At 38.4% G+C, this 26,412-nt stretch overlaps 1 protein-coding gene and 1 long non-coding RNA gene across 3 annotated transcripts in view; one reads left to right on the forward strand and one right to left on the reverse strand.

Annotated features, from left to right (window-relative positions):
• Positions 1–3,062: 3,062 nt before the first annotated feature.
• LOC141569203 (uncharacterized) lies at positions 3,063–11,447 on the reverse strand. The gene is made up of 3 exons (XR_012492667.2): positions 11,042–11,447; positions 8,523–8,933; positions 3,063–4,291 (listed from the first exon to the last, which is right to left on the reverse strand). It is a non-coding gene; the product is annotated as an uncharacterized LOC141569203 (long non-coding RNA).
• Positions 11,448–11,659: 212 nt separating this feature from the next.
• Positions 11,660–26,412, forward strand: part of PITPNB (phosphatidylinositol transfer protein beta) — a 63,380-nt gene continuing 48,627 nt past the window's right edge. For both annotated transcript variants that reach the window (XM_019756396.3, XM_019756395.3), the window contains exons 1-3: positions 11,660–11,762; positions 17,114–17,144; positions 19,932–20,077. In XM_019756396.3, coding sequence (XP_019611955.1) covers positions 11,743–11,762; positions 17,114–17,144; positions 19,932–20,077 — 197 coding nt within the window. In that variant the 5' untranslated portion in view covers positions 11,660–11,742. The remainder of the gene's footprint in view (positions 11,763–17,113; positions 17,145–19,931; positions 20,078–26,412) is intronic.

The following is a 26,412-nucleotide window of genomic DNA, read 5'->3' on the forward strand; positions in this document are numbered from 1 at the left end:
TGACATAGTTTGTAAATACTGTTTTTCAGTTTGCTACTTTTACTTATTATATTTTTGGTACTTAAATGCTCTTTAATTTTTATGTAGTCACAGTTATCAATCTTTTAATAGTTAGATCAAGTTGGAGTTAAAAAGGCTTTTGACACTACCAGGTTATAAAGAAATTCATCAATGTGTTGTTCTTCTAGCTTTTGTATAGCTTCATTTTTTTAAAGCAGATATGTTTTATTCTTCAGGATAATTTTTTTAATTAAAATTTATTGGGGTGAAAATGGTTCATAAAATTACATAGGTTTCGAGTGTACAATTCTGTAATACATCATCTATACATCACATTGTGTGTTCACCACCCAGAGTCAGTTCTCCTTCTGTCACCATATATTTGACCCCGCTTACCCTCATCTACCACCCCCTCTGCCCTGACCGTCTGGTAACCACCAAACTATTGTCTGTGTCTATGAGTTTTTGTTTCTTTACTTGTTTGTCTTGTTCCTTTGCTGCTTTCAGTTTTATATCCCACATATCAGTGAAATATATGGTTCTCGACTTTTTCTGTCTGACTTATTTTTCTTAGTATAATAATCTCAAGGTGCATCCATCTTGTCGCATCTTTTCTTATGGCAAAATAGTATTCCATTGTGTATATGTATCACATCTTCTTTATCCAATCATCTATCGTAGGACACTATGGTTGTTTCCATGTCTTGGCCACTGTAAATAAAGCTGCAATGAACATTGGAGCACATATATCTTTACAGATAAATGTTTTCAGATTTTTGGGGTAGATACCCAGCAGAGGGATTGTGGGGTCACATGGTAATTCTACATTTTTTGAGGAACCTCCACACTGCCTTCCATAGCGGCTGCACCAGTCTGCATTCCCACCAACAGTGTATGAGGGTTCCTTTTTCTCCACAGCCTCTCCAACACTTATTATTTGTCTTGTTGATGATAGCCATTCTAAGCATTGTGAGGTGATATCTTCTTATGGTTTTTATATGCATTTCCTGATGATTAGTGACATTGAACATCTTTTCATATATCTATTGGCCATCTGTATGTCCTCTTTGGAAAAATGTCTATTCAGGTCCTCTGCCCATTTAATTGTTTTGCTGTTACTGAGCTGTATGATTTCCTTATATATTTTGGATATTAGCCCCTTATCGGAGGTGTTGTTTGCAAAAATCTTCTCCCACTGGTTGGTTGCCTCTTTATTTTGCTGATGGTTTTTTTTGCTGTGCAGAAGCTTTTTAGTTTGATACAGTCCCATTCATTTATGCTAGCTTTTACTTCCCTTGCTTTTGAGCTCAAATTCATAAAATCCTGAACCCAAGGTCCATAAGTTTAGTTATGTATTATTCTATGCAATTTATTGTTTCAGGTCTCATATTTAGGTCTTTGATCCATTTTGAGTTAATCTTGGTACGTGGTGACAGATAGCACCTAGGCTAGATGTTTCATTCTTTTGCACGTGGCTTTCCAATTCTCCCAACACCATTTATTGGAGAGGCTGTCTTTTCTCCATTGTATATTTTTGGCACCTTTGTTGAAAATGATCTGTCCATATTTATGGGGGTTTATTTCTGGGTTTTCAATTATTTTCCATTGGTCTGTGTGACTGTTTTTCTGCCAATACCATGCTATTTTGATTATTGTAGCCCTGTAGTACAAGCTGAAGTTAGGGAGTGTAATACCTCCAGCATTGTCCTTTTTTCTTAGGATTGCTTTGGCTATTCAGGGTCTTTTGTGGTTCCATACAAATCTGATGATTTTTTTTGTTTTATTTCTTTAAAAAATGCCATTGGGATTTTGATGGGGATTGCATTAAATCTGTATATTGTTTTGGGTAATAGGGCCATTTTAACTATGTTGATTCTTCCAATCCACGAACACAAAATGTCTTTCCATTTCTTTGTGTCTTCTTCAATTTCTTTTACAAATGCCTTATAGTTTTCAGTGTATAGGTCCTTCACATCCTTGGTTAGTATAGTTTCACTTTCTACATTATATCCCTGAATTATTTGAATTTATTTTGGTGTGCAGTATGAGGTTTAGATCCAATTTTTTTTTCCAAAGTGCTATCCAATGATCTCAACACTGCTTATTAAAAAGTCCACCCTTTTCCCAATGATTTGAGATGGTGATATCCACATACCAAATATCCATAAGTATGTGGGTCTATTTTTGGAGTTTTTATTTTGTTCTACTGATTTGTCTATAGTGTTACCACACCACTCTTTTAATTGTAGAGGCTTTATAATATGTTTCAATAATTGGTAGAATAGTCATACTCTGCTCATTGCTCCTCTTTTTCAGGAATTTCCTGACTATTCTTGCTTGTTTATTTTGCCATATAAAGTTAATCATTTCTGTCTGTTGGAAAAAAAAAACTTGTTGGTATTTTTACTAGCATTGAGTTTATTTTTTAACATGGGGAGAAAATGACATCTTTGTGATATTGAAACATCTTTGTCAAGAACATAGGATATATTTCTATTTGTTCAAGTGTACATTTGTATATTTCACAGAAATAACACATGAAACTATAAAGACATGCCTGTCATATAAGAAGTTCACTGTTCATACACACAACACCAACAATTGTCCTCTGTGTCAAATTTTATGAGGTAGATCATGTTTTTATTGGCTATGATTTTGTGCTATCAACAATCAAAGATTATATTGTTTTCCCCCCTTTCTTTTCCTCTTCCCATAGCCTGTTTTGTTTTGTTTTTAACTTTATAGGTGTGCCATCAAGGTACTCTAGTGTTGCAATACTAAAACAAGGTATTATTATTGTTTCTTAAGCATTTTAATTTAATGACAAAGATTTTTAAATGTGTCAGTTTCAAAATAGCACATGTTTTGGAATCTCTCTCCTGCCACTGCTTAACCTTAGGAGAAGTGAATTGTAAGGAAAAGTAGAGAAACCAGAAAATGTTATTATGAATGGCAAGGAAGGGAGAACTCAAAAGTCACCGTACAACTCCAGTTTAACAGAATGTTCCCTCTAGCACCAAGTCTCATCTCTAATAGATAATATGTGAGAAGAGTCTAGCAAGTGAAAACAAAATGCAATTACATTTTATTGCAAGAAATTTGGAAACGTATTTTTAACAAAGTTAGCTATTCAGAAGTGTTACCTTAGGCTGTCTCTTAATAGCTCCTTTTCACAAGTGTGGAATTTAATGAAGGCAACAGCATTTATAAGCAACACCAAAATGGTATCTTAATTACTAGCTACATTTTCTTAGGCAACAAGAAATTAAATGAAAAGAGAAATTAGTTTTACAAATGGCATCATACATCTTTATGTTACGCCCCCCTCTACCAAGTCACAGATGGTTATGCGTCTTGAACTTCCTAATATTGTAGGCAATTTTCCTTTCCTTGGGCCCACCCAAATCCATCACTACTTTAAATTATATATTATTTTTGAGTCATTTAGAAGGACTGAAGCTGTTTATCATGACTTAACATTTATTGACCATATGAAATGGGCCTTTCCCCTTATTGGGCTCCACATGAATATGAAACAAAGACTTGTTGAAACTACTGGCCCTGTAAGTTTGCACTGCACTCATTACACACAGTTTGGAAGAATTCCTCCACCTGATCTCACTAATTCTAGTTAAGGGTTCTTACTTCCAAACCTAATAGCAAAAGCCTGGGGTAAAGTCATGGCTAACGTTACTTAGCCTGTAATTCATGTCTTAAAATAGGAACTCATGAGGGCCCGTGCAGAACTGCTCTCCTCAGATGAGTGTCTATCAAAGTCATGGATTAAAAAGAGCCCAGAGATTGTTCTTCTCATATGGCCAAGTAACTCGTATTGGAATAAATTCCACATATAACATCTATAAAATCTAGACAAAATGTTAAAAACAATGACCTAAAAGCACTGGAAAACAATCAAAACCAGTAAGATTCTGTGATAGAGGACTGGGCACTGGGTTGTTTTCCATTTTCTACTTTGGGGAAGCCTATTCCAGGCCAAGCCAAGAGGCTAAAACTCAGAAAATCTAGTCTTACTTTGTCTCCGAAGAAAAGATTTCAGGACAAATGCAGCAGCTGGTGAGGAGGAAAATACTACAGAGGAGAGAGCAAGGAGTATCTCCAAACTGTTTATATAAACACTGCACCAATTTCTGGTTAACCCGTTGAGTACACATGTAAAGAGCAGATTCCAAGTAGCCCACATAAGGCTTAAAAAATCAAACAAATCTTTCAGCTGCTGCCCACTGTCGGGAAGATAAAAAGTTTCCAGTTCCAATTCAGCAAATCTGATGACCTGATTTTTAAAAAAGAAAAAAAAAATCAACACACTTAGGAGGAACATAACAGAATCCAAAGTATTTACAATATATCATTCACACTCACTAGGACACAATCCAAATGTACTCCATATAAATAGAAACAAGAAAATGTAAACCATACTCAGACATTCAATGGGAACTGACCCTGAGAGAACTACAGATGTTTAAATTTACATACAAGGAATTTAAAGCGGCTATTAAAACTATGTTCAAGGACATAAAATATGCTTGTAAGGAATGAAAAGATAAACTCAACAGAGATATAGAAACTACACAAAAGAAATAATTGGACATTTTCAATTTGAAAATTACAATATCTGAAATAAAAAAACTTCACTGGGTGGACTAACTGCAATTTGAAGAGAATAGAAGGATATATGAAACTTGAAGCTACATCAATAGAAATTCGACAATATTTAGAGACAAAGATATATTTTAAAAAGTGAACAGAGCCTCACGCACTTGAGTGACAACATGAGGTATAACACGTACGTAACTGTGTCGCAGGATGCTCCCGGGGACGCCCTAGAGAGGACTCAACCCAGAGCAGCAGTGACCAGGGTCTTCTCTCCGCTCAAGAAAGAATTCAAGGGCGAGACAGACGGAGGAAAGCACAGGGAGTTTACTGAAGCAAAAGTGCACACATGAGAGGGAAGTGTGGGCAACTCAGAGGATGAGTTCCCTGAGGAAGTCCCTCCCAATCAGAAGTTTTTAACCCTCCAGGGGACAGGACTTGCTGATGTCATTGTTTCTTCCTCTCCCTGGGTGAGATACATTGCTTCTTGTATATGGCAATTTCTGTCAAATTACGGTGTGTCCTCATCCACCTTATTCACCTTATGTGCTCTTCCGACTTCTGGCTCTTCCCCAAAGTCAAAATGACCATGAAAGGTCAACGTTTTGAATCGATTCAGGACATCGAGGCAGCCATGACAACACAACTAAAGACACTCACAAAAGAGGACTTCCAGAACTGCTTCAGAAAGTGGCAAGAAAGATGGGATAAGAGTGTTTAAATCAAGGGGGAGTATTTTGAGGGGGATTGATGGCAATGTGTCTTTTACTGTAATACATTTTTATTTAAACATTCACTGTATTGTTTAATCATACTTCGTACATACAATGGAATATTATTTAACCTTAAAATGAAAGGAAATTCTAACACACACTTCAACATGAACCGTGAGTACATTATGGTACGTGAAATAAGCCAGTCACAAAAAAACAAATATTAAATGATTGCACTTATATAATACTTAGAGTAGTCAAAATCATAAGAGACTTTTTCTATGTAGAATGGTGATTGCCAGGGGCTGGGAAGAGGGGAGAAAGGAGAGTTACTGCTTAATGGGTACAGAGTTTCAGTTTTACAAGATGAAAAGCACTGTGGAAATGGATGCACAACATTATGAATGTATTTAATACTGCTGAACCGTATATTTAAAAATGGTTATTATGCTAAATTTTGTTATGTGTATTTTATCACAATAAAAGAGGGAAGAAAAACATTTGAAATGGATGACAGACCTAAAAGTAAAGGTAAAATTTTAAAACTTCTAGAAGAAAACATAGTAAAATAAAATCTTTGTGACTTTGGGGTAGGCAAAGATTTCTTAGGTAGGACACAAAAAGCATGAATCAATCATAAAAGAAAAAAAGTTGGTAACGGACGTCTTCAGAATTTAAAATTTCTGCTGTTTGAAATATACCATCAAGAAAATGAAAAGGCAAGTCACTGACTAGGAGACACTATCTGCAACACATACATCTGAGAAAGGATATATCTAGAACATAAAGAGCTCTTGTGACAATAAAAAGACAAACCAATTTAAAAATGGGCAGAAGATTTGAACAGACCCTTCACAAAAGATGTACAAATGACAAATAAGCACATGAAAAAGTGCTCACATCATGAGTCTTCAGAGGAATCCAAATGAAACTACAATGAGGAACCACAACAAATCCACGATGATGGAGATGTGGAGTGACTGGACTCGCATGCACTGTCGGTGGGCGTGTAAAATGGCAAAACTACTTTACAAATTTGGCAGGTTCTCCTGGAGTTAAGCATATACTTTCCTTATAATCCAAGAGAAATTTTCCCAAGAGAAATGAAAATCTATACCTACAGAAAGACGGCACAAATATTCAAAGCTGCTGTACTTACAATGGCCAAACACTGGGAAGAACTCAAGCATCCACTAACAAGTAAATGAATAAACAAAATCTGACATGTCCATAACAAAGGAATATCACTCAACAATGAAAAGGACCGAACTACACACAACACTGATGAATCTTAAAAACATTATGCTGAGTGAAAGAAGCCAGATATTTAAGAGTACATGCTATGTGATTTAATGATATGAAATTCTACGAGAGGCAAGCCTAATTCACAGTTGCAGGACATGGTTCCCAGCATGCCTGGGGCTGACAGGAAAGGGGCACAAAGAAACCTTTAAAAAGGGATCAAACTGTCATGTATCTTGACTGTGGTAAGGATTACCAGAAGTATATATTTGACAAAATTGTCACTTAATTGACATACAATTTACAATGTACAAATTGTATGTAAACTATAACTCAGTAAAGTTGATGAACATCTTCTGCACATAAGACATAAACAACATATCTCCTTTATAAAATAGGGATAATAATGGTACCTACTTTATGTGTGCTGTGATGAATAAATGGGTTAGGGTTAGCAATAGGTTATGTGAAACATTTACGGCCTGGCGTGTAACAAAAACTCAAAAAATGTTAGTGGGATGAACCCAGAGACACAAACAACAGTTCTGTGGTTACTGGAGGGTAAGTGGGGAGGAGGTGGTGATAGAAGAGGGAAAAGGGGATCAAATATGTGGTGATGGAAGGAGTGGTGAATAGTGAATACACAATGTGATATATAGATGATATATTATAGAAGTGTACACTGGAAACCTATATAATTTTACTAACCATTGTCACCCCAATACATTTAATAAAATGAATAACTGCATAACAGAATCACTATAAACTAATGGTTCTCAACGGGGGAGGCAGCTTTACCCCCCACGGGACAATGTCTGGAAACATTTTTGATTGTCAAGGCTAGAGGGGTGCTACTGGCACCTGGTGGATAGAGGCCGGGGATGCTGTGTGACATCCTACAACGCACAGGACAGTCTCCTCGATGAAGAATTATCTGACCCACAATGTCAGCACTGCAGAGGCTGAGAAACCCTCCTGTAAACAGAGTGACACAGTCCATAGATGGAAACAGATAAAGTGCACAGTCAACATAAAATTCAAATCCGAAGTGGCTATGTGTCTTCTACAAATCAAAAAGAAAAAAACAAAACCAATCGGAAAATGAGCAAAGAACAAGGCCAGTAAACATGAAAAGACCCTTACTCTGCAGGGAAATGAAGAGTATGTGCGACAGCATTTTAAAACTAATAAAGGGGGAAAAATGAACAATTCTGACAATAGCAAAAATGTTGGTGACAATACAGAAGAAGTGCAATCTATATTATGCACTGTAGGTGAAAGGGTAAATTATTATAGTCATATATGGGTACATACATGAATGCATGTACACATATATGCATTCTGATTCATGCATTAGGATGAAGAGTGATTAATGATAGTAGCTACCTCTAGGGATGAAGGGAGGATGGGAAGAAACTTAATTATACCTTGATTTAAATTACTATCCTGCTCTCTGAAAGCTGTAAGCTTTTAAATGATTGCCATTCATTGAACACCTATTACATATCAAGTAATGTGTAACATAGGGGCTTTATATGCTTCGTATCTTTTATTCCTCACAACAAATATGTTGTAGATTTAGTAGTTTCTTTTTATAGATGAATAAATTGTGTCTCTGAGAGATTAAATAATTTATTCAAGGTACACAGCCAGCAAGCGACAGAGCCAGGATTCAGGCCATGGGCTTTCTACTGCAAAACCCAATCCTGTCTCTCCCATGTCGGTACAGTACTATGATCGATGCTCTAATGTTTGACAAAATTAAATCATTCTTGGGAATATTTCTAGTTTTCATAGAAATAGTCTCAATCAGAGTAATTCTCAAATAGGGAGATGAATAGGATGGCAAAGTGCAGAGTGAGCAAGGCAAATGAAAGCTGTAGACCTCACCCCAGAAAAATGTACATGAGGTCAGACCATTAAGTTCGCGAACTCATCCTAGAAAGTGCTACATACCTCATTGCTGAATATCACTACGGTCACCTTCGAAGGACTCCCCTTGGGAAGCTATGCACTGACGCCAGTGCCTAGTCCACCCTTCAAAGCAATTTTGGAACTCTTTTTCTGGAAGGGCCATCACAGCTGTTGTATTACTCTTGATATCCTGAATATCATTAAAATGTCTTCCTTTCAACATTTCCTTTATCTTCAGGAAGTCATTGGGGGCCAGATCAGGTGAGTAGGGAGGGTGTTCCAATACAGTTATTTGTTTACTGGCTAAAAACTCCCTCACAGACAGTGCCATGTGAGCTGGTGCAATGTCGTGATGCAAGAGCCATGAATTGTTGGCGAAAAGTTCAGGTCGTCTAACTTTTTCACGCAGCCTTTTCAGCACTTCCAAATAGTAAACTTGGTTAACTGTTTGTCCTGTTGGTACAAATTCATAATGAATAATCCCTCTGATAGCAAAAGAGGTTAGCAACATCGTTGCAACAAGTTTGCGAATTTGTCAGACCTTGTAGACATAAAATTATGTATGTAATTCAGTGGTTCACAAATTCCCCAGTGCACCAACCAAAAGGTTTTGGATCTCGTGTTAAGAACATCTGTTTACGAAAAAAGAGGGGAGGGGCAAATTCAACTATAATATTTAAAGGACTTTTCAAATTTATTTGCCCAGAGTTGTCCTTTATCAACTAGGTGTAAAATAAGTGTTCCAAATACTGCTCATGTTCAGAAATCTGTCAGTTTGCCTCAGTAAAATCTACCATCATTCTTACTTCAATGAGCTCTGCTCCAGAACTCTATACAAGTAATGCGACTGGTGGTTGGCTACATGAGGCTTGTAGAATTAAATTCAACTGGACATTTTGTGTGCAAAGGTTATCTTTATTGAGGGTTGAAAGTTACAACAGAGAACAAGAGACATAGGCTTAAAAAGAGGTTGGACCTTTTCTACAAAGTAGTGATAAATTATAGCCCATCTTACGTCTGTATTTGTAAAAACGCACAGGATTCAAAATATTACTTTTAAAACAAGAAAATGCCACACATTCCATTTCTGTAGTTTATTTTTTTCATGTGCAATTGTCTTTTTCTTAATATGTCGGTCCTTTCTCATTTTGGGGTGATGGTTCATGTCTTTCTTATTTTCTACTCTCTTCAATATTCCCTCATTCTGCCTTTTTCCTCTTGTAAGCAGATGTAACGTACAATTATTTAGCTACACAGATTTCATGTTTTCTACAAACCTCATTTTGAATTAGTATGTTTTCTTTCCCTCAATAAATACATCTAAACTGGTTACTTTCTTAATCTATCCTTGTGATTTTCAATAGTTTTAGATAGAAAAGGGAAACAATGACCACACTGTATACTAGTTCAGAGTTATGTTCCATGCAGCACACCAAAAATAAATATTTGAGTACTATAAGCAGCAACAGTGCAATGCAGAACATGGAATTAATGAACACTTACGGAGAGCCTTCAAAAGCTACAGAAATGCTCTGCAATGTCCTCATTTTTCTTAATATTTGATAAAGCATGTCAACCACAAATCCATCCACGTTTTTAAAGCTATTTATATGTTTAGCCTGCATATTTGGGGAGAAACTAGGACATAAAATGACTACTTTTAAGTTTGGCAATTAATATTACCTCCTTGGACGTTAAATAACATCTCCTAACTCTAATATAGAGAGATATAGTATTCAAATGTGTCATTTCTCTAATCTTTTTTTAAATTTTATTGGGGAATATTGGGGAACAGTGTGTTTCTCCAGGGCCCATCAGCTCCAAGTCGTTGTCCTTCAGTCTAGTTGTGGCCCATGTCTAGCTCACTGGCCCCACAACCTTGTTAAGAGCTCGCACTCTAACCACCTGAGCCATCCGGCCTCCCCAACATTTTTATTCTTTTACTAACCACTCAACGGCTTCCCATGGTTCTTAGAACACAATTCAAACTCTTTACTACGGCCTAGTGATCTGCTTAGTTCCAGCTCATTTCCCTCCCACCTTCACTTAAAGATGTGCTCGCCACCCCTGTCCACTACCTGCTCCTCAAATACTCTAAACTTATTCCAGCCTCAGGGTCTGTCTTCCTCCAAGGAATGCCACTCCCTATCTTCACAGGCTGGGCTATTTACAATGTTAGGCTCAAAAGTATCCTCCTGAGAGTCCTTCCCTTGATGACTCTGCCTCCCCCGTAATTTTATTTTATTCATAGACAGCACTTAGCTGTTATGCCCAATTCTCTCCTTTCCAAGTGAGGACAAGCACTGTGCCTACTTTGTTTCCAGATGTTTCCCCAGGGCCCAGAACTGTGCCTGGCACAGTCAGCGAGTGAACCCTGGGCTACTGCTCATTCTAAGGTTCACCTTTTGGCTTCCAGGCTGGAGCCCGGACGTGGGTGGGAGGGTCCTGCGGGGCATTCAGTGTGACTGCGCTCAGGCCACCCCAGAACAGGTCCCTGTCCTGGGTCCTAAGAGAGCGCTCCTCTTTCCCCAATGGGGGCTCAGTCTGAGGGTTAGACGTACCTCCCGTCTAGTCACAGTAACTGTGGGTTCTGGATTCTCGGGCAGGGGTGAGTGTGGGCGTTGGGGACCGAGTATCGCCCCAGCAAGGTGAGTAACGGTCAGACGCCGCACTCACGAGGCTTCTGGAACCTGCACGTAAGCCAAGTGCACTCACTTCTTCCCGCGGAATCTGTCGAGGTCACTAAGAGGAACAGAACCTGGCGACGTCGGCCTCCGGAACCCATCAGAAGTCCCTAACGTGGACTTTCAAAGTGAGGTGTCCGTCAAGAAAGCGGGCCTCCTTTCAAAAGCAGTGAGAGTTTAGTGCTGGTCACCAGAAAGCGGCTTCCCAGGAACTGACTGCAACACTCACCAGAAAGCCTAGGCTGCTCAGATGCCCGGAGGGAATTTGACTGGGGGGAGGAGCTTTTGGGAGGAGACAAGAGACCACGCGCCGGGCTTGCGCAGTCGCAGTAGAAGCCGCACGCCTTCCGGCCCCGCCGCGCAACCGCAGTAGAGGTCTCGTGCGCCCAGGGTGGGGCGCGGAACTGGGGCGGAGCTAGCCCCTCTCGCGCGCTGACACGACTGGTCTCAGCGGAAGGGTGTGGACGCGCAGGCGCTGAGGTGGGTCGGTGGGCAGGGAGGCGGGGCCGCGCAGGCGCCGTGAGCGGCGGTAGCGGCGGCGGTGGTAGCGGCAGCAGCTGTGTGGGGGTTCCGGGAAGATGGTGCTGATTAAGGAATTGTGAGTGGGTCTGTGGCGCTAACGAGGTTCCAGGACAGCCATGGTGGGAGGTTCATTGACTGAGAAATGTTGGAATATTCCTGAGAAGGAGCGAGCCTCGGGCTGGCGTCTTCTTGCGCGCGACCCCTCCCCTCGGCCTGCGCCCCCGGCCCACTCGAGGCCTCTCCACGGCGCGTCCCCAGAGCCCCCTCCAGGCGTTGCTGTGGTAACACTGCTGCCGTCTCCCCCGGGGCGGAGGCGGCTGTATCCCGGCCGGAGCGCATGGCTCGGGAAGGCGCGGCCGGGAGTTTCCGCTGGGACCCGCCTTCTCCCCAACCCCCCCATCCCCAGCCCCGCCGGTGAGACCGAGGGTGGGGAAGACGCTGTAGGTCTGACTGTGATTTGTCGTCTGGGGGTGGAGCCTGCCTGTAACCCGCGGGAGATGGGCTTGTCGGGTGAAGGTAGCCCTGATGTGTGAATTGGAGGTGGGACGTCGGCGCCCTGAAGTTCTTGCAGGAGCCCCGGGAGTCCGGATACCTGCGCTCCACGGGGCGGCTCAGTCGACTTGACAGCAGAGCCGCCTCTCTGCTCTTGAGTCTCAGTTTCCATTTTAAGGTGGGGGTACACTCTGGGCTCCACCTATTTGACGGGGTTGAGGCGAGGTGTTAACACGTGTGTCAAATAGAAGGGTTTCCAGGTGCAATAGACTGGCAACGTGATTTTGTTGAAAAGTTCTGGTATTTCCTATCCTCTAAGGACTGTGAATATCACAGGAAATCTGGTTGGCAGTGATTGTTCATTTGTCACAGCTGGTTCGTTTCGTCTTCATTCCTTGGGCGACTAGGGATTTCAAGTATGGCCTGTTCTTTCGTGTTTCAAATGCTCCTTTCTTTTTAAATCCCTAAGTAAAATTTTTGGATTAATTTAGTTATCTCCAGGCACCTTATTTTTAGTGTTCTCAGATTTCTTTTAAAAAGGAAGCGACTCCTCTCGCTTCTCTGCCTAAAACCTTGAAAAGATTCCCTATCTCAGCTGAGAATAAAAGCCAGAGCCTTTCCAACATACTGGGAGGTCTTACACTGTGTTCTTTTTGCCTCTGATCTCATTTACTACCCTTCCTTGGCCCATTCCAAGCTCACACGCTTGCTTGCTATTCCTCGGCTACTCTAGGAGAAAAAGTTCCTTCAGTTCAGTGCCTTTCTGCTGTCTGAAGTGCTCTTCCATCATCTCACTAACTCACCTCCTTCATGTTATTTCTTATATATCACCTTCTTAGGGAATTCTTCTCTGAAGACCTAATTGCAGCCCCCACCTTTTGGTATCTGCCTTCCCTGCTTTATTCTCCATAGCAATGATCACCATCTATCATGCAATACGACTATTATATTTTCTAATTTACTAGATGTCGTCTCTTACTACACGTAAGCTCCATGAATTTGTGTTTTTTTGCTCACTCCCATAGCCCCAGCTCTTAAAATAGTCCCTGGCACATAGTAAGTGCTCAGTAAATATTTGTTAAACTAATGAAAAATTATAACTATAGTCAGTGACAGGTATCCTGAGAAAGGACACATTTTCAGTTAAAGCTTATTTATAGTATTGAACTTTGGGTTTACATAAAACGTTTCTTCCAAGTTGTTTATACAGTGTATCATGCAAGCGTTATCTCATTTATTACTGTGACATCTTTGTACTGTGGGTAGGTGGCAGATATTGAGATAAATAGAGGAAATAAGACAGAAGGAAATTGACTTGGCGCAAGTCACATAGCAAGTGATTTGCAGAACTGATTTTAGATCGCAGATCTAGTCGTTTTTCCTTTTATTAGAGTTATTTCCTCCCTCCTAAAGTTAAGTGTTTAGTATTTAGTGAATTAAATGTTTAGTAGTCTGTTGATAGTTATGTGAGGAGTTCCCAGCCCACCATGTAGTCTCACATACTGTAAGTACACAGTGTTGAATGAAAAAAATATTCTTACTCGGAAGTCAGCTTTTTTTAAATTGTTTTTGGTCAGGAGCAGTGAATACGTCATTCCTAGGTGAAGATGTTGGTAAACTTAAAATACTTCGGCAAATGTTTGTTGTCTTTAAAAACGCCATCTATTTTTGACGTGAATTAAAAGGTCAGAAATTACTTTTCAGGGTGGGGCTTTCCCTTCAAGTTGTTATTTAAGCAATAGATGAAGTTGCCATTAGCATGAAGTCCTGGTTTTAAAGAACTAGTGGCCAGTTCCATTTGGAAAATATTTTCATGAAGATTTGTAGAAAAGTTTGAAAGTTTTCAAATACAGGCATATCTCACATACTGCGGGTTTGGTTCCACACACCGCAATACAGTGAATATTGCAGTAAAGCCAGTCACACGAATTTTTGGTTTCCCGGTGCATAGAAAAGTTATTTTTACACTATACTGTACGTAGTCTGTTAAATGTGCAATAGCATTATGTCTTTAAAAATGTGCATATGTTAATTAAAAAATACTTTATTGCTAAAAAATGCTAACCATCATCTCAGCGTATTAGAAAAATGGTGCCACTAGACTTGTTCAACACAAGGTTGTCACAAAACTTCAATTTGTAAACAACACAATATCTGCGAAGCAAAATAATACAAGGTATACCTGTTTAGGTTTCCCCATTATCCAAAAGTGGAGTGTTCCAATGAACCTTTCACTAGGCGAAATGACGTAAAGCAAAGAAGCAGTTACCATTAATTTACAGTTGACCCTTGCAACAGTATGGGGTGGGGGTGGAGGAGTTGGGGGTACTGACCCCACCGCCACAGTTAAAAATCTGAATATAAATTGTGACTTCTCAAAAACTTAGTTGTGCCTTGGTACCCGCGGGGGATTGGCTCCAGGACCCCCACAGATACCAAAAATCTGCCAATGCTTGGGTCCCCTATATAAAAGGGCACAGATAATGCATATAGTCTGCCCTTTGCATCTTCAGACTCCCAACCACAGATTTAAACAGGTATTTATTGAAAATAAATCTGCATATGACTGGACCTGTGCAGTTCAAACCTTTGTTGTTCAGGGGTTAGCTGTATATGAAAAATTATTGAGCATTCCCAGACCACCAAAAAATAACCTACAAAATCATACCAAATACGCTTAATTGCATCCAGTTTTATGCTAAGTGTAATACCCTTATGAACTCTCTTACACTTTTTGATATCTTGGGACACATCTTGCTAACAGATGCACACAAAAAAAATCGAGGTAAAGCAGAGATGCTCACAGACACAGTTCAAAGCTCTGGCAGCTTGATGCTGAGATCCTGAGTGTGGTTCCTGGGGAAGGAGCTTGGGGGCCACTCTTGCTGCTAGCAGTTGCGAGCTGCCTCTCTCTAAGACAGCTCCTGCAAAACAAATGCTGAACACTTTTTTTCGTGAAACCGAAAAAATCCTCTGTTACTTCTTTTGGTTAGCAAAAACAGGTACTAATGTAGGTCTTTCGCAAAAGCAGAGTGGTGTACTTTCAAAATGAGGGGATACCTGTACTGCTTTTAGACTAGTCATAGAAAATAAAAACCTGTCGGTTCCTTCTCTTTTACTTTTTATTAAGCAAATCTTGAAGAAGTTACGTGACTCATCACTCATTCAGAATATCTTAATCAGTCACTTGCATTTTGTGAAGTAAGTTTCCCTGGAAGTGTTACTATATAAAAATAGGTATCTTCCTGCTAGTGAGTAGTTGCTGAAATTACTCAGCAGATTCTTTGGTTTTGTGAAACTTGAGGGTTGTCTTTAGCTCTTCTGTCTGTATTCCTTCTTTCCATTTCCTCTGCAGCCCTTCATCTTGGTTCAAACCTTTGTGAACCCTTGCCCATCTCCCCAAAAGATGGCTTTTCCCAGTACTCCTACTTCTCAACATTTTTAACCACCTGCAGATTACTTCTTCATGTTAGCCGTAGTTATGTCTCTTACTTTTTGGAACAACCTCCCAGGATTCCTTGTTGCCTGATACATTTAATAGGTTTCTGACCATTATATTGCAGTCTCTGCAAATACTCTCCCAACCTTTTGTTGTCCATATCTTCCTATGTCTTCCAAAATATGCTCCCAACCTATACTATATCCTAATTTTCCTTCCGCCTGACCATCCCACTCCCTTCTCCTCAGTTTTTCTGTTACTGAGGCAGTGAGCAAGTTAGCGTGTACCCAGAGGAGACATCTAAAACTTAGAGTAGGTTTGGAAGGACTTCGTATAACAAGTTTATTCTTGATGAAAATAGAAATTAGTAACCATCGTGAGTTTGAGAATGTTCGTTGTCTTTAGATGACTACATCAGAAAGACAAAACAGTGATGAGTGACCTCTAATAAATAGTCAAGGGGGAGGTCATTATAGGAGACGTGTTTTATATAATACATGTTGGAGATTAAGGTAGTGCGGAGTCAGGCATACATATTTGTGGAGAATAGGGAGAAGTAGGTGGCAAGTGCAGCTGAAGAGAAATTGGAATGAGGAAAACTATTGGGAATTTTCTATAAAATGCAAATCAAAAATTTTTCATATATTGGACACCAGCTCATGAGACAATTGATATTCAGGGATGGTTTTCAGAGTTTCTGGTAGAAATAAGTGAAGGTATTTCCCTATAAAAATCTGGATGTGAAGTGCAATATTGTGATATAAAATAATTCACCATAATACTCTTTTTTGAAGAATTCATCTTCAGGAATAGTAGCTTCCATGTAGGTCCTTATGTATGTCCAGTGACAAACTCTGTTGGACAGAATCAAATACATGTCAACCTTATATTGAACCTACCCTGGGTTATATTGATAAGATGCAAGGTATTTTCCATAGTAATATTTTTCCTTATAAAGTCCAAAGGACCGTTTACTTGTTTTTCTCTTAATAAAATTGAGTAATAGTTGGGTAGTGGGGATCGATTTTCGGAGGCATTCATTCATGAGATTCAAGACATGCATTGCATGCAAAATGCCATAAAAACAAATGCATAGTGTATAGATGGAGAGTGAAACCATACTAAAAATTTCATGAGAGCAACCTGACCAGACATACAAATAATACATTTTATACCCTGTAATTTTCAGCGGTGAGTTTTCTCTTGTTCTTTACTTCTTACAAGCATCTCCACAAGTGCGTGTTTGGGGTCTTGGTAAAATGAGGACGCTAAATGCCAGTGATAGTTGAGAGCCTGGAATGGTAGTTTTATTTCCCCAGTTAAAAAACCCTTATTTAGAGCTGTAGGCATTGCAAAAAACCCTCTTCTGTAAATGACATCCTTGTTCCAAGTTATCATTGGATTTAAAGTAGAAGCTCTTTTAAACATAGAGATCTGTGTGTTAAAGCCAACTATTTCATATGTAACATACGTTCTTTTACCTTTTGTCTTTTTAGCCGTGTGGTGTTGCCCTGTTCTGTTCAAGAGGTAAGTCATGTTTGCTTCCGTATTATTTTATTGAAATGGTTCATTTTGATACGTTAATCTCAAGTCATGTTTTTGTTGTATTCGTTTACCTTTACATTTTAGCTTATGTGACAAAATGAATTAAGGTGTGTTACAGGTTGTTACACAAATGATTACAGATAATTGTAAATGAATGTCTGTTACACTGCTTTGTTTTGGAAGGGTCTAAAGAATGCAGTTTAACCTCCTGTCTAGTGCAGAAATTCTGTCTACGATATTCAAGGAAAGGAGGTTCCAGCTACAGCCTAAGCACTTTAAGGTTAACTTGCTGCTTAGAGAAGCAGCCTATTTTCCTGTTGGATATTTTAAACACTTGTGTTTAAACCAAAATCTGCTTTCCTATAATATTTGGCTATTGTTTAGATTCTTTCAACTTTAGCAGTGGGAAATAGGCCTGTTCAGTCTTGCATATGGTAACCCTTCAGGTTTTATTTTGGCACTTCTCTCCTCCAATCACTTTTGTTCCATCGTCTCTGCATGAGGTTACAAAGTTAAACATTCCCAGCACATTCATTTGGCCTAATAAAACGTGACCTCTAGACTTCCTCACCAGCTGGTCTTACTACTGCATGTGTTGTAGTTAATGGTCTTAACTGAAAACGGTATTCCAGACGTGGTCTGACCAGCACATAACTGTGAGAGATTGTCTCCCTTGATCTGCACGTGATACAGAAATACACCACCAATTCAGAAGTTGCATGTTCTGCAGTTGTAGCTATCTGTAGTGTAGCCAAGAATGAGGATGAAAGCAGAGGAGATGTCTAAGAAATCAAGATATGTGTAGCAAAACACGAAAGCCCTCTGGGTCCTTCTGAAACTTGCATGCAGTTTGTACTTGCTCAGTTATCTGGTTTTCTTAGAGCTGACAGTAGATTATAAGCAGTGAGTTGGAAGTGGGACAAAACAAACTGATAACCTAAGAAGTGACAGCTGACAGAAGACAGAAAAAAAAAAAAAATACAAGAACTAGAGAAACGAGTAGCTATCTGGCACTGTTTAATGTAGATTTGAACACAACTGTATATATCTCAGTAGTGCCTGAGGTTTCACTGTATTAAAACACTCAAGACAAACCAGGCACTCCTATTCTCGTACAATTGATTGTTTGAACTTAAATGTGGAAATTGACATTTGTTTTTGTTAATTTTTTTCTTTTGGTTTTAGCTAGTTGGAGCAACTTGTTGAAATCTTTCTGAATCTTGGTATTGTCACCCAGAATAATCCCAGCTCTTTGTTATATTCAGACTTAATAAACACACTTCCTGTCTTTAGGTCATTCTTTAAAATGACAATGAAAGCAGGGTAACATACCACAAAGTATCAGTCCATTAAGAACATTTTTTTGGATACTGTTGTTTAGTTGTTTCTGTGTAAATTTTTGTTACTCTTTTCCTGGCCAAGATCAGGTATACCTTTTGACTTAGAGACATTTTAATCCTATTTTTAAAATAATGACAGTGTTGAAAGTACATTTTGAAAGACTTAAGGATTGATTGTAGCATTACTGGACAACACTGATGTTGTATCACGAAAACCAAAAGAAGAAACACAACCCTCTCTGCAGTCTGAAATCCCTACAGAAACTTATTTTTGATTCATTTAAGAAATGTGTTTGGTTCCAGCTTCCTAAACTCTTCGAGGGGGAGGGGGAAGAGAATGTGTGTTAAAATTAACCTGCAAGATAGCATAATATTCCTGTTAGATATGAATATTTACAGAACTTACCCCTGTTTTTTGTCCCTCAAATAAAATGTTGGTTTTGAATTATTAGTTTTTAGAAGTAGCTTTTCTTTGAAAATATGCTTATAAAAAAGAAAAAAAACAAAACAAAACATTTCTTCTGGCTGTCTTCATCAGGAGGAAGACATTTAGCCAGATTTGAAGAGATTGGAGATAGTGCCCTGGTTGAGTCACTAGGAACATATTAGAACATAAGAACGTTGCTTTTTATCATTTGTTGGAATGGTTAACAACTCCAGGTTGTCACAGAACAGTACCACCCACTCACAGGTGTGGACCACTGAGAATTCTGGTTTGTTTTAAAATGAAATAGAAACCACTGTCAGCAATTTCTTGCCTTTTATGGTAATACTTGTATATTTATAATACTTTAAAAAGAGTTTGTTTACTGAAAAACTTTATAATTCACACTTCTGATGCTGTATACCCAATACTATTTATGTTTAGAAGGACAAGGGCCAAATTGGGTTTGTGTCATATAAACCATGGGGGAAAAAACCCCAGAGGTCTACTAAAAGTTGGACTGTAATGGTTCTTTGTATTTTCAAGTTTTTATTATTACACTTTAAACACCTCCTTTTTATTCTTGAGAATGGTATTTCAGTTGCTCAGCTTTCTTAATTGACAGTGATAATTATATACATGCCATATCTTCCTCAGAATTTTGTAAAATTTATGAGATATAATACAAATTATATTATTCAGAAAAGTTGGACTAAGTGTAAAGAAGTTGTCTTCATCAGTGGATATTACATATTAAAGCACCAGAGTGTTTGTAATTAGCATTTTCTTGAATAATGGAAACCTTGTAAAATATAGTTTCTTGAAGCTCTGTGATCACCTGTCTTTCTAAATATTAATTTCTAATTTGAGTCATGTTTTCATGTAGAACACATGTGCTGAATGATTCGGATGTGCTTTTCTATACCATCAATAGTAAGATTTTAGCACAAGATGTTTCCACAGTTACTGTGACTTATTGAAATTCTGTACTCTTTGAAATTTCAGTATCAGGTTGGGCAGCTTTACTCTGTTGCAGAAGCTAGTAAGAATGAGACTGGTGGTGGAGAAGGAATTGAAGTCTTAAAGAATGAACCTTACGAGAAGGATGGAGAAAAGGGACAGTATACACACAAAATTTATCACCTAAAGAGGTAAGCAGTGTATCCACATTTGATGTTTAGTCATTATATTAAGTAATTAGGCTTCAACTACCCAGCTTACTTATTAAGCAGTGTAACTACCTAACTTACTAGTACGTATGCTGATGTACTTTTTAAATTTCAGTGTGACAATATGTTACATTTTACTTTTTTGAGAGAACCCCCCTTTATTAGTCATTTTTAAATTGTAAAAGTAATATATCCACTTATAAAAAATTCAAACAACAGAGAAAATAAAATAAAAACTTAGTCCCCACCACTTGCCATCACATATCCATAACCCCGAAGAACACTAGAAACAGTTTAGAGTTCATTCTTCTATAACATATTCAAATAAATTTTTTTGAAAACAGAGAGATATCACTTCTATGATTTTTTTGGTTTGTTTTCTACGACAAATGGGATCATACCATAAATAAGGTTCTATAATTTACTTTGTTTTTCATGCAACAATATATCATGAACATCCTTCCATGTTATTATTTAATGTAATGTCATTCTTTTTAAGGCTGGGTAAAATTTCTTAGTATGGACATAGCATAAGTTTACTTATTCATTCTCTAAATGATAAATTGACTTAGGTATTTTTTGTTTCCGAGCTTTTGTCTTACAAATAATATTTCTGTGAACATGGTTGTACATAAATCTTTATGTTTTAGGTTACTGTTTCTCTAGGAGAAATTTATAAAAGTAAGATTGCTAAAAAGACATACTCATTTTAAATTTTGATATTATTGCCAGCTTGCCCTCCAAGAGTTTGATAGTGTTCATTTTCCCTTTTTCTGTCTTTTTAATTTTTGCTGACTTGATACGCAGAAAATAGTCTCTTGTCTAAATTTGAATTTCTTTATTAGTGAGGTTGAGTGTCTTTTCATACTAATTGACCATTTGAATTTCTTATATGACTTGACTTCAAATCCATTATTCATTGTTTTTATCTCTTTGGTTTGTAGAAGTTCTTTTGCACATTCTTCTGAGTTTGGCAGTCTAATCTCTATCTTTGGCATAAATATTTTAAAACAGAAATTACATACCAATATTTATCCAAGGACGAAAGACCAGTAATGGTTTTTAACAGTCTGTTTTGTCAGTAGTCTCCCCAGTTTATTAAAGGTAGGAGGGAGTCTTTGTTATTCTCTTGCCTTTATTCTCTTCATATTAAAATGAATAACACTATGTTTTTTGTACAGCTCCTTAAAGTTACAGATGAGCTGTGATCAGTATTTCTCATATTTTCTCAACTTAAGGCTATTGCTTGGTTTATAGGGACACATGAATATTAAGTAGGTTATCATTTTATAGAACCTTAAATTTTATTGTCATTTTCTCTTAGAACATAGCATTTCTTTGTTTCTGATGCAGGTTTGAATGAAGGCAAAAATTGATCAATCCGTTTTCCATAGAGACTGTCTTGTTCATGGTTTCTATTAATTTGCACCCTAAGTATATCTTTAAAATTTTTTTTTTATATTCAATATTATGTTAGTTTAGGTATACAGCATAGTGGTTAAACATTAGTATAACTTATGAAGTGATGACTAAGTATAGTACCTACCTGGCACCATACATGGTTATCAACAGTATTATTGACTATAGTCCCTGTGCTGTACTTTACATCCCTGTGAGTATATCTTAAAGATGTGTCAATTGAGAGAAAATTTTGGAATTCTAGTGCTATAATCTATATAATATTTATAGTATTGACTTATGTATACTTGGAGTTCTTTTACTAGCATTTTTTCATTAATTGAACTTTACCAATACATAAAACTTTCTTTATTGTAAACATGCAACTCTGGGGGATAAAAATAAACCCAAAAGTTAGATATATAAAATTTTTTGATGGTCTGTGATGTCCTTATGTGAATAAATTTGAAATAGATTCAAAATATCGTTCATTTGAAAACTAAGAGTTGGGATATTGGGGAAATGTTTGATATATCAATACATGGAAAAGACCAGTTGCTAAATATGCACATAAATATGTAATATGTTACATGTTTTAAAAAAAAATTGATCAGAAAAAAAGCCTAGAGACAGAGTCATTAAAATGCTATTGTTTTTCCCTTGGTGGTGGGATTTGGGTGATTTAAAATTTTCTTTTCTGTGTTTTTGTTTAATGAGAAAAAAAATGAGAAATATTATTTTTGAAACATTTGATTTAGGTGAAACTCCAGCCATAAATAATTAATCTCTTAAGATGAAGAGAGCCTTGTAAATATAGTTAGTGCAAGAGATATTGTTGTGGGAGTGTATTTGGAGATGAGAAGAGGAAATCCTCTCAGGTTTTTAATGGATTAAAGAAAGGAAAAGCTTTGCTCTCTGGAGGCTAGCCTCCCAGCACACCAGCCTTCAGGAACAGCTTCTTCATTCCTAGAAGGAGCTGAAATCATTCCATGGTACTGTTTGGTTTCACCCTTTTATGTATTCATTTATACCTCATTGCAGTCTTGAGAAATAGGCAATATATACATTGTATGTAAGAAGACACTAAAGTACATATTTACCCAAACTCACACAGCTAATAACTGGTAGAGTGGTGACGGAGACATGCATTCTCTGATTTCTAATCCCGTGCTCTTTTGGTCACAAGTAGTAGACAGTCCCAAGTGCCTGACACCAAGCACTGAAGCCGATGAACACAGGTTTCCCCTGCAAAGGGAGGGAGGGGGTCTAACTGGATGATGAGGGCTATTGATGCCGGTAGGAGACTTGCCTAGTTACACAAAGATGGCAGCTTGGTGGATAGAAGCATGGAGAGGCATGAGGTAGGAAAGGAAAAAAGGAAAGAAGGGGACAGTAATGTATCTCAGGCAGTATGGCAGATAATAGCCACTCTGGCAGTAATGAAAAACAGCTGAAAACTTGTCTGTTAATAAAGATAAAACAGGGACCCTGTAGTCTGGGGCGGGGGGGGGGGGAATGCTCATGGGGCAAGGGCCATCGGATTTCCACACTCAGAATCATCAGTGTCATACTGAAGGCAGGTAGCCACAGGATAACTATATTATGGAAGGGCAAAGAATCATTTAGTAGTAATTTCTGAGACCTTCACTGTACTATAGGAAAGACGGCTGTGACGTCACAGTGCTGGCATTGCAGCCTTCAGTATCCTGCAAGGACATCAGTACAGCATGCTGAAGACATACCCATAATCCTAGAGAGTTTTAGAGCTCTCTGACTAAGGAAGCTAAATACGTGTCCAGTAATATGTTTCCTTTTCTTGTACTTAATTCGACTGGGTAATCTGTAGTGCTCTGTGCACTGTATGGCGTCAGTGGAGTTGCAGATTTGGTGAACTTGGATGGCTAAGGTGATTGGCTAAGACCACCAACACCTCCTTTTACATTTGAGATACTGGGAGTTCTGGGCTCCGCTTTACCCACTGTAATCAAGGTCTCTGGATTCCCTGGCCAGGATGCCTTCCCATTTCAGCAGAAACACTTGTTGGTAAGATACACACTTAATCTCAACCAGGAGATTGAAGAACAATCTTGGCAGGGTATTAAAAAATCTAAAATTTAGTAACCATCTCAAGGAACATTTCAAATGTCTGGTTTCTTTCAATTTCAGATAATATTCTTAGGGGATGAGATTGTTTCCATACATATCTTTTAATCACTTGCACTAGTGAGGAGTCACCCATGGTAATTCTAAGCATAGAGTCTAGTACTTGCGTGTTTTAGGGTGTGCTGGTCACTAAGTGTTCTAGGTGGGAGCTCATTCATTCGCCATGGCAACCTTTTCTAGTGAGGAAACTAAGGTCCAGAAAAGTTGAAGTAAGTAGCCCCTGTGTCACTGCTGTTTGGTAGCAGAGGTGGGCTGTGAACCCAGGCAGGCGTCGTGACTCCAGAACTTGCCCTCTTTATCACTTTGCTCTACTGCTGAGCCCGGTGGGAGGGTTAGAATATTTTCCATTTCCTGAAGTGAACTGCAAAGGAGTTTATAGAGAAATTCTGTTTCATCATGTCCCATTTTCTTATAAGTCTTTAAAGTCTCAAGTTTTCTTCCAAAATAAGGTTAAACTCAGCAAGGTATTCATGATTATCCACGTATCCCCAGTTGTAATAACTGTATAGAGTAAAAACCTTTGCCTCTAAGTAAGTCTCTTCGTTGTCTTCCAGAAGTGACCTGTTCAGCCCCTTAGGCTCTTTTCTTCTGATTTTGGGTCCCTCATAACTTGCTCCGCTTCCTGAGCACAGCTCAGATCTGTCTTGTGCACAGGCATTCCTTGACTACTTACATTCTTCCCTAAACTCCCTCACTAGTTGTGACTCTAGTCATTTTGCCCTAGTCGTGTATTGCCATATGTGTACATATTTGTCTTGTACCCAATTTACCATAAAGTTTGAGTATATTTCCTTAAGTTGTTTAACATGCACTTAATGGCGGATGGTGGGGAGGGAGGAGAGAATTTATTGGGCAAAGAATTTGTAAGCGAGGCAAGGAAATGTGTGGCAACCTTTGAGATGGTATTTCAGAGAAAAACTTGGAGCTCTCCTGAGACATCATAGGAACACGCTGACTAGACGTTTTGTTGTTTGCTTTCTCTCCCTTCTTGGGGAAAATAAGGTTTACTCTTTTTATTCCTCATAAGTAATTATGCCTTTCCCATCTTCAGTCAGCCCTGGGTGATCTAGAATTCATAAAGCTTTGCCAACTCTAGAATGGTCTTGTTCCCCAAAGGTGAAAACAGCAGAGGTTTTATTGAAAATCATTTTAAAGTTTCATGTGGTTCAAGTTAATAGCTCATTTTTATAAGCAAAAAGAATCATCTGCCAGGAAATAGTTATGTTCACATTTAGAAATGAGAAGTTTAAATCACCTGAGAATGCAAAGATTATAAATGATTTACATTCAGAGCATCTCTAAATTAAAGTAAGAAATTAATAAATTGCCTAATATAGTAATTTATTCTTGAATTGAGAATTAGCCATCAATACATAATTTTTTCTTTGTATATATGTAGTTCTGAATCTTAACTTTTGCTCAGTTGAAAGTTTTCTAAATCAAGAATGATCCCATTCTAGAAGAATATCAGCTATATTACTAAAATACACTGTTTCCTCTTTATGGTATACAGTGACCCTTGAACAACATAACATGGGTTTGAACTGCACAGGTCCACTTATATGTGGATTTTTTTCAGTAAATACACAGTCAGCCCTCCGTATCCCCAGATTTTGCATCCATGGATTTAACTGACCTCAGATGGAAAATAGTACTTTCTATTCTCCGTTGGGATTCTGCGGATGTAGAGGGCCTACTGTATGCACTATTTATGGCATTTTATATTAGGGAGTTGAGCACCATGGATTTTGGTATCTCCAGGGTCCTGGAACCAATTCCCTGTGGATACTGAGGGATGACTATAGTTAAGTGTTGGGGAGTCCATTTATATGTGAATTCTTGACTGGGGGGGGGGGTCAGTGCCCTCAACCCCCTGCATTGTTCAATGGTCAACTGAATTTCTCATTGATATTCTCCTTTTTGTCATGTGAAAAATACTTTTTTCTTTTTGTTATAATTTTCCAAAATTTTGCATACTATTATATCTCCTGGATGTTCGACGATTTGTATCTGGTGGTTTTATTTTTTCCCCCACAAATCGGAATTTTAAATCATAATTTCCCCCTTATCTTTCCATTTCTTCTTTCTTCCATCTCCATAGCCGTTACATTAAAGCAAGTTACCATTATCTCTTTCCTGAACATCTCCAGTTGCCTACACACTGATCTCTTGCCATCCATTCTTATGGTTATTATAGTGTTGCTATGAACATTTTTGTACAAGTTTCTGTGTGTATGTTTTCATTTCTCTTGGTTTTATATGCCAGGGGGTGCCAAAAAAGTGTATACACATTTTAAGAGATACTATCTATATGTTACTTTTAGAAGTTGAATTGAATTACCGTAGCAATGTGTAGTATGATGTTTACTCAAAAGATGGCGTTAATCAATTGAATGCTAGCGTCACCATGCGACAGGCAGGACAGGTCAAAGAAAATGGCGGAAGCACGGTTGTCGTTGCACTTCCACCGAGATGTGAGAGCTTAACCTCGATGAGAATTTGCCAGGACAATGGATAAGACGAATAGGTGCAGTTGAGTTTCCCCCACATTCTCCTGACTTGACACCCCTTGACTTCTCCCTGTGGGGGACCTTAAAGGTTGTGGTGTACCGTAGAAAACCAGCTACACTGGTGGTACTTTGGGAAGACATTGAAATGGCATGTGCAGCGATACTAGTGGACACTTTGGTCAGCGTTGCTCAAGCAGTAGTTCGCCATAATCAGAAGTGTCTGGATGCTGATGGTAACCACTTTGA

Source organism: Rhinolophus sinicus, chromosome 9 (genome assembly GCF_057876585.1).
Source record: "Rhinolophus sinicus isolate RSI-liver-muscle chromosome 9, RSI-T2T, whole genome shotgun sequence".
Lineage (NCBI taxonomy): Eukaryota > Metazoa > Chordata > Mammalia > Chiroptera > Rhinolophidae > Rhinolophus > Rhinolophus sinicus.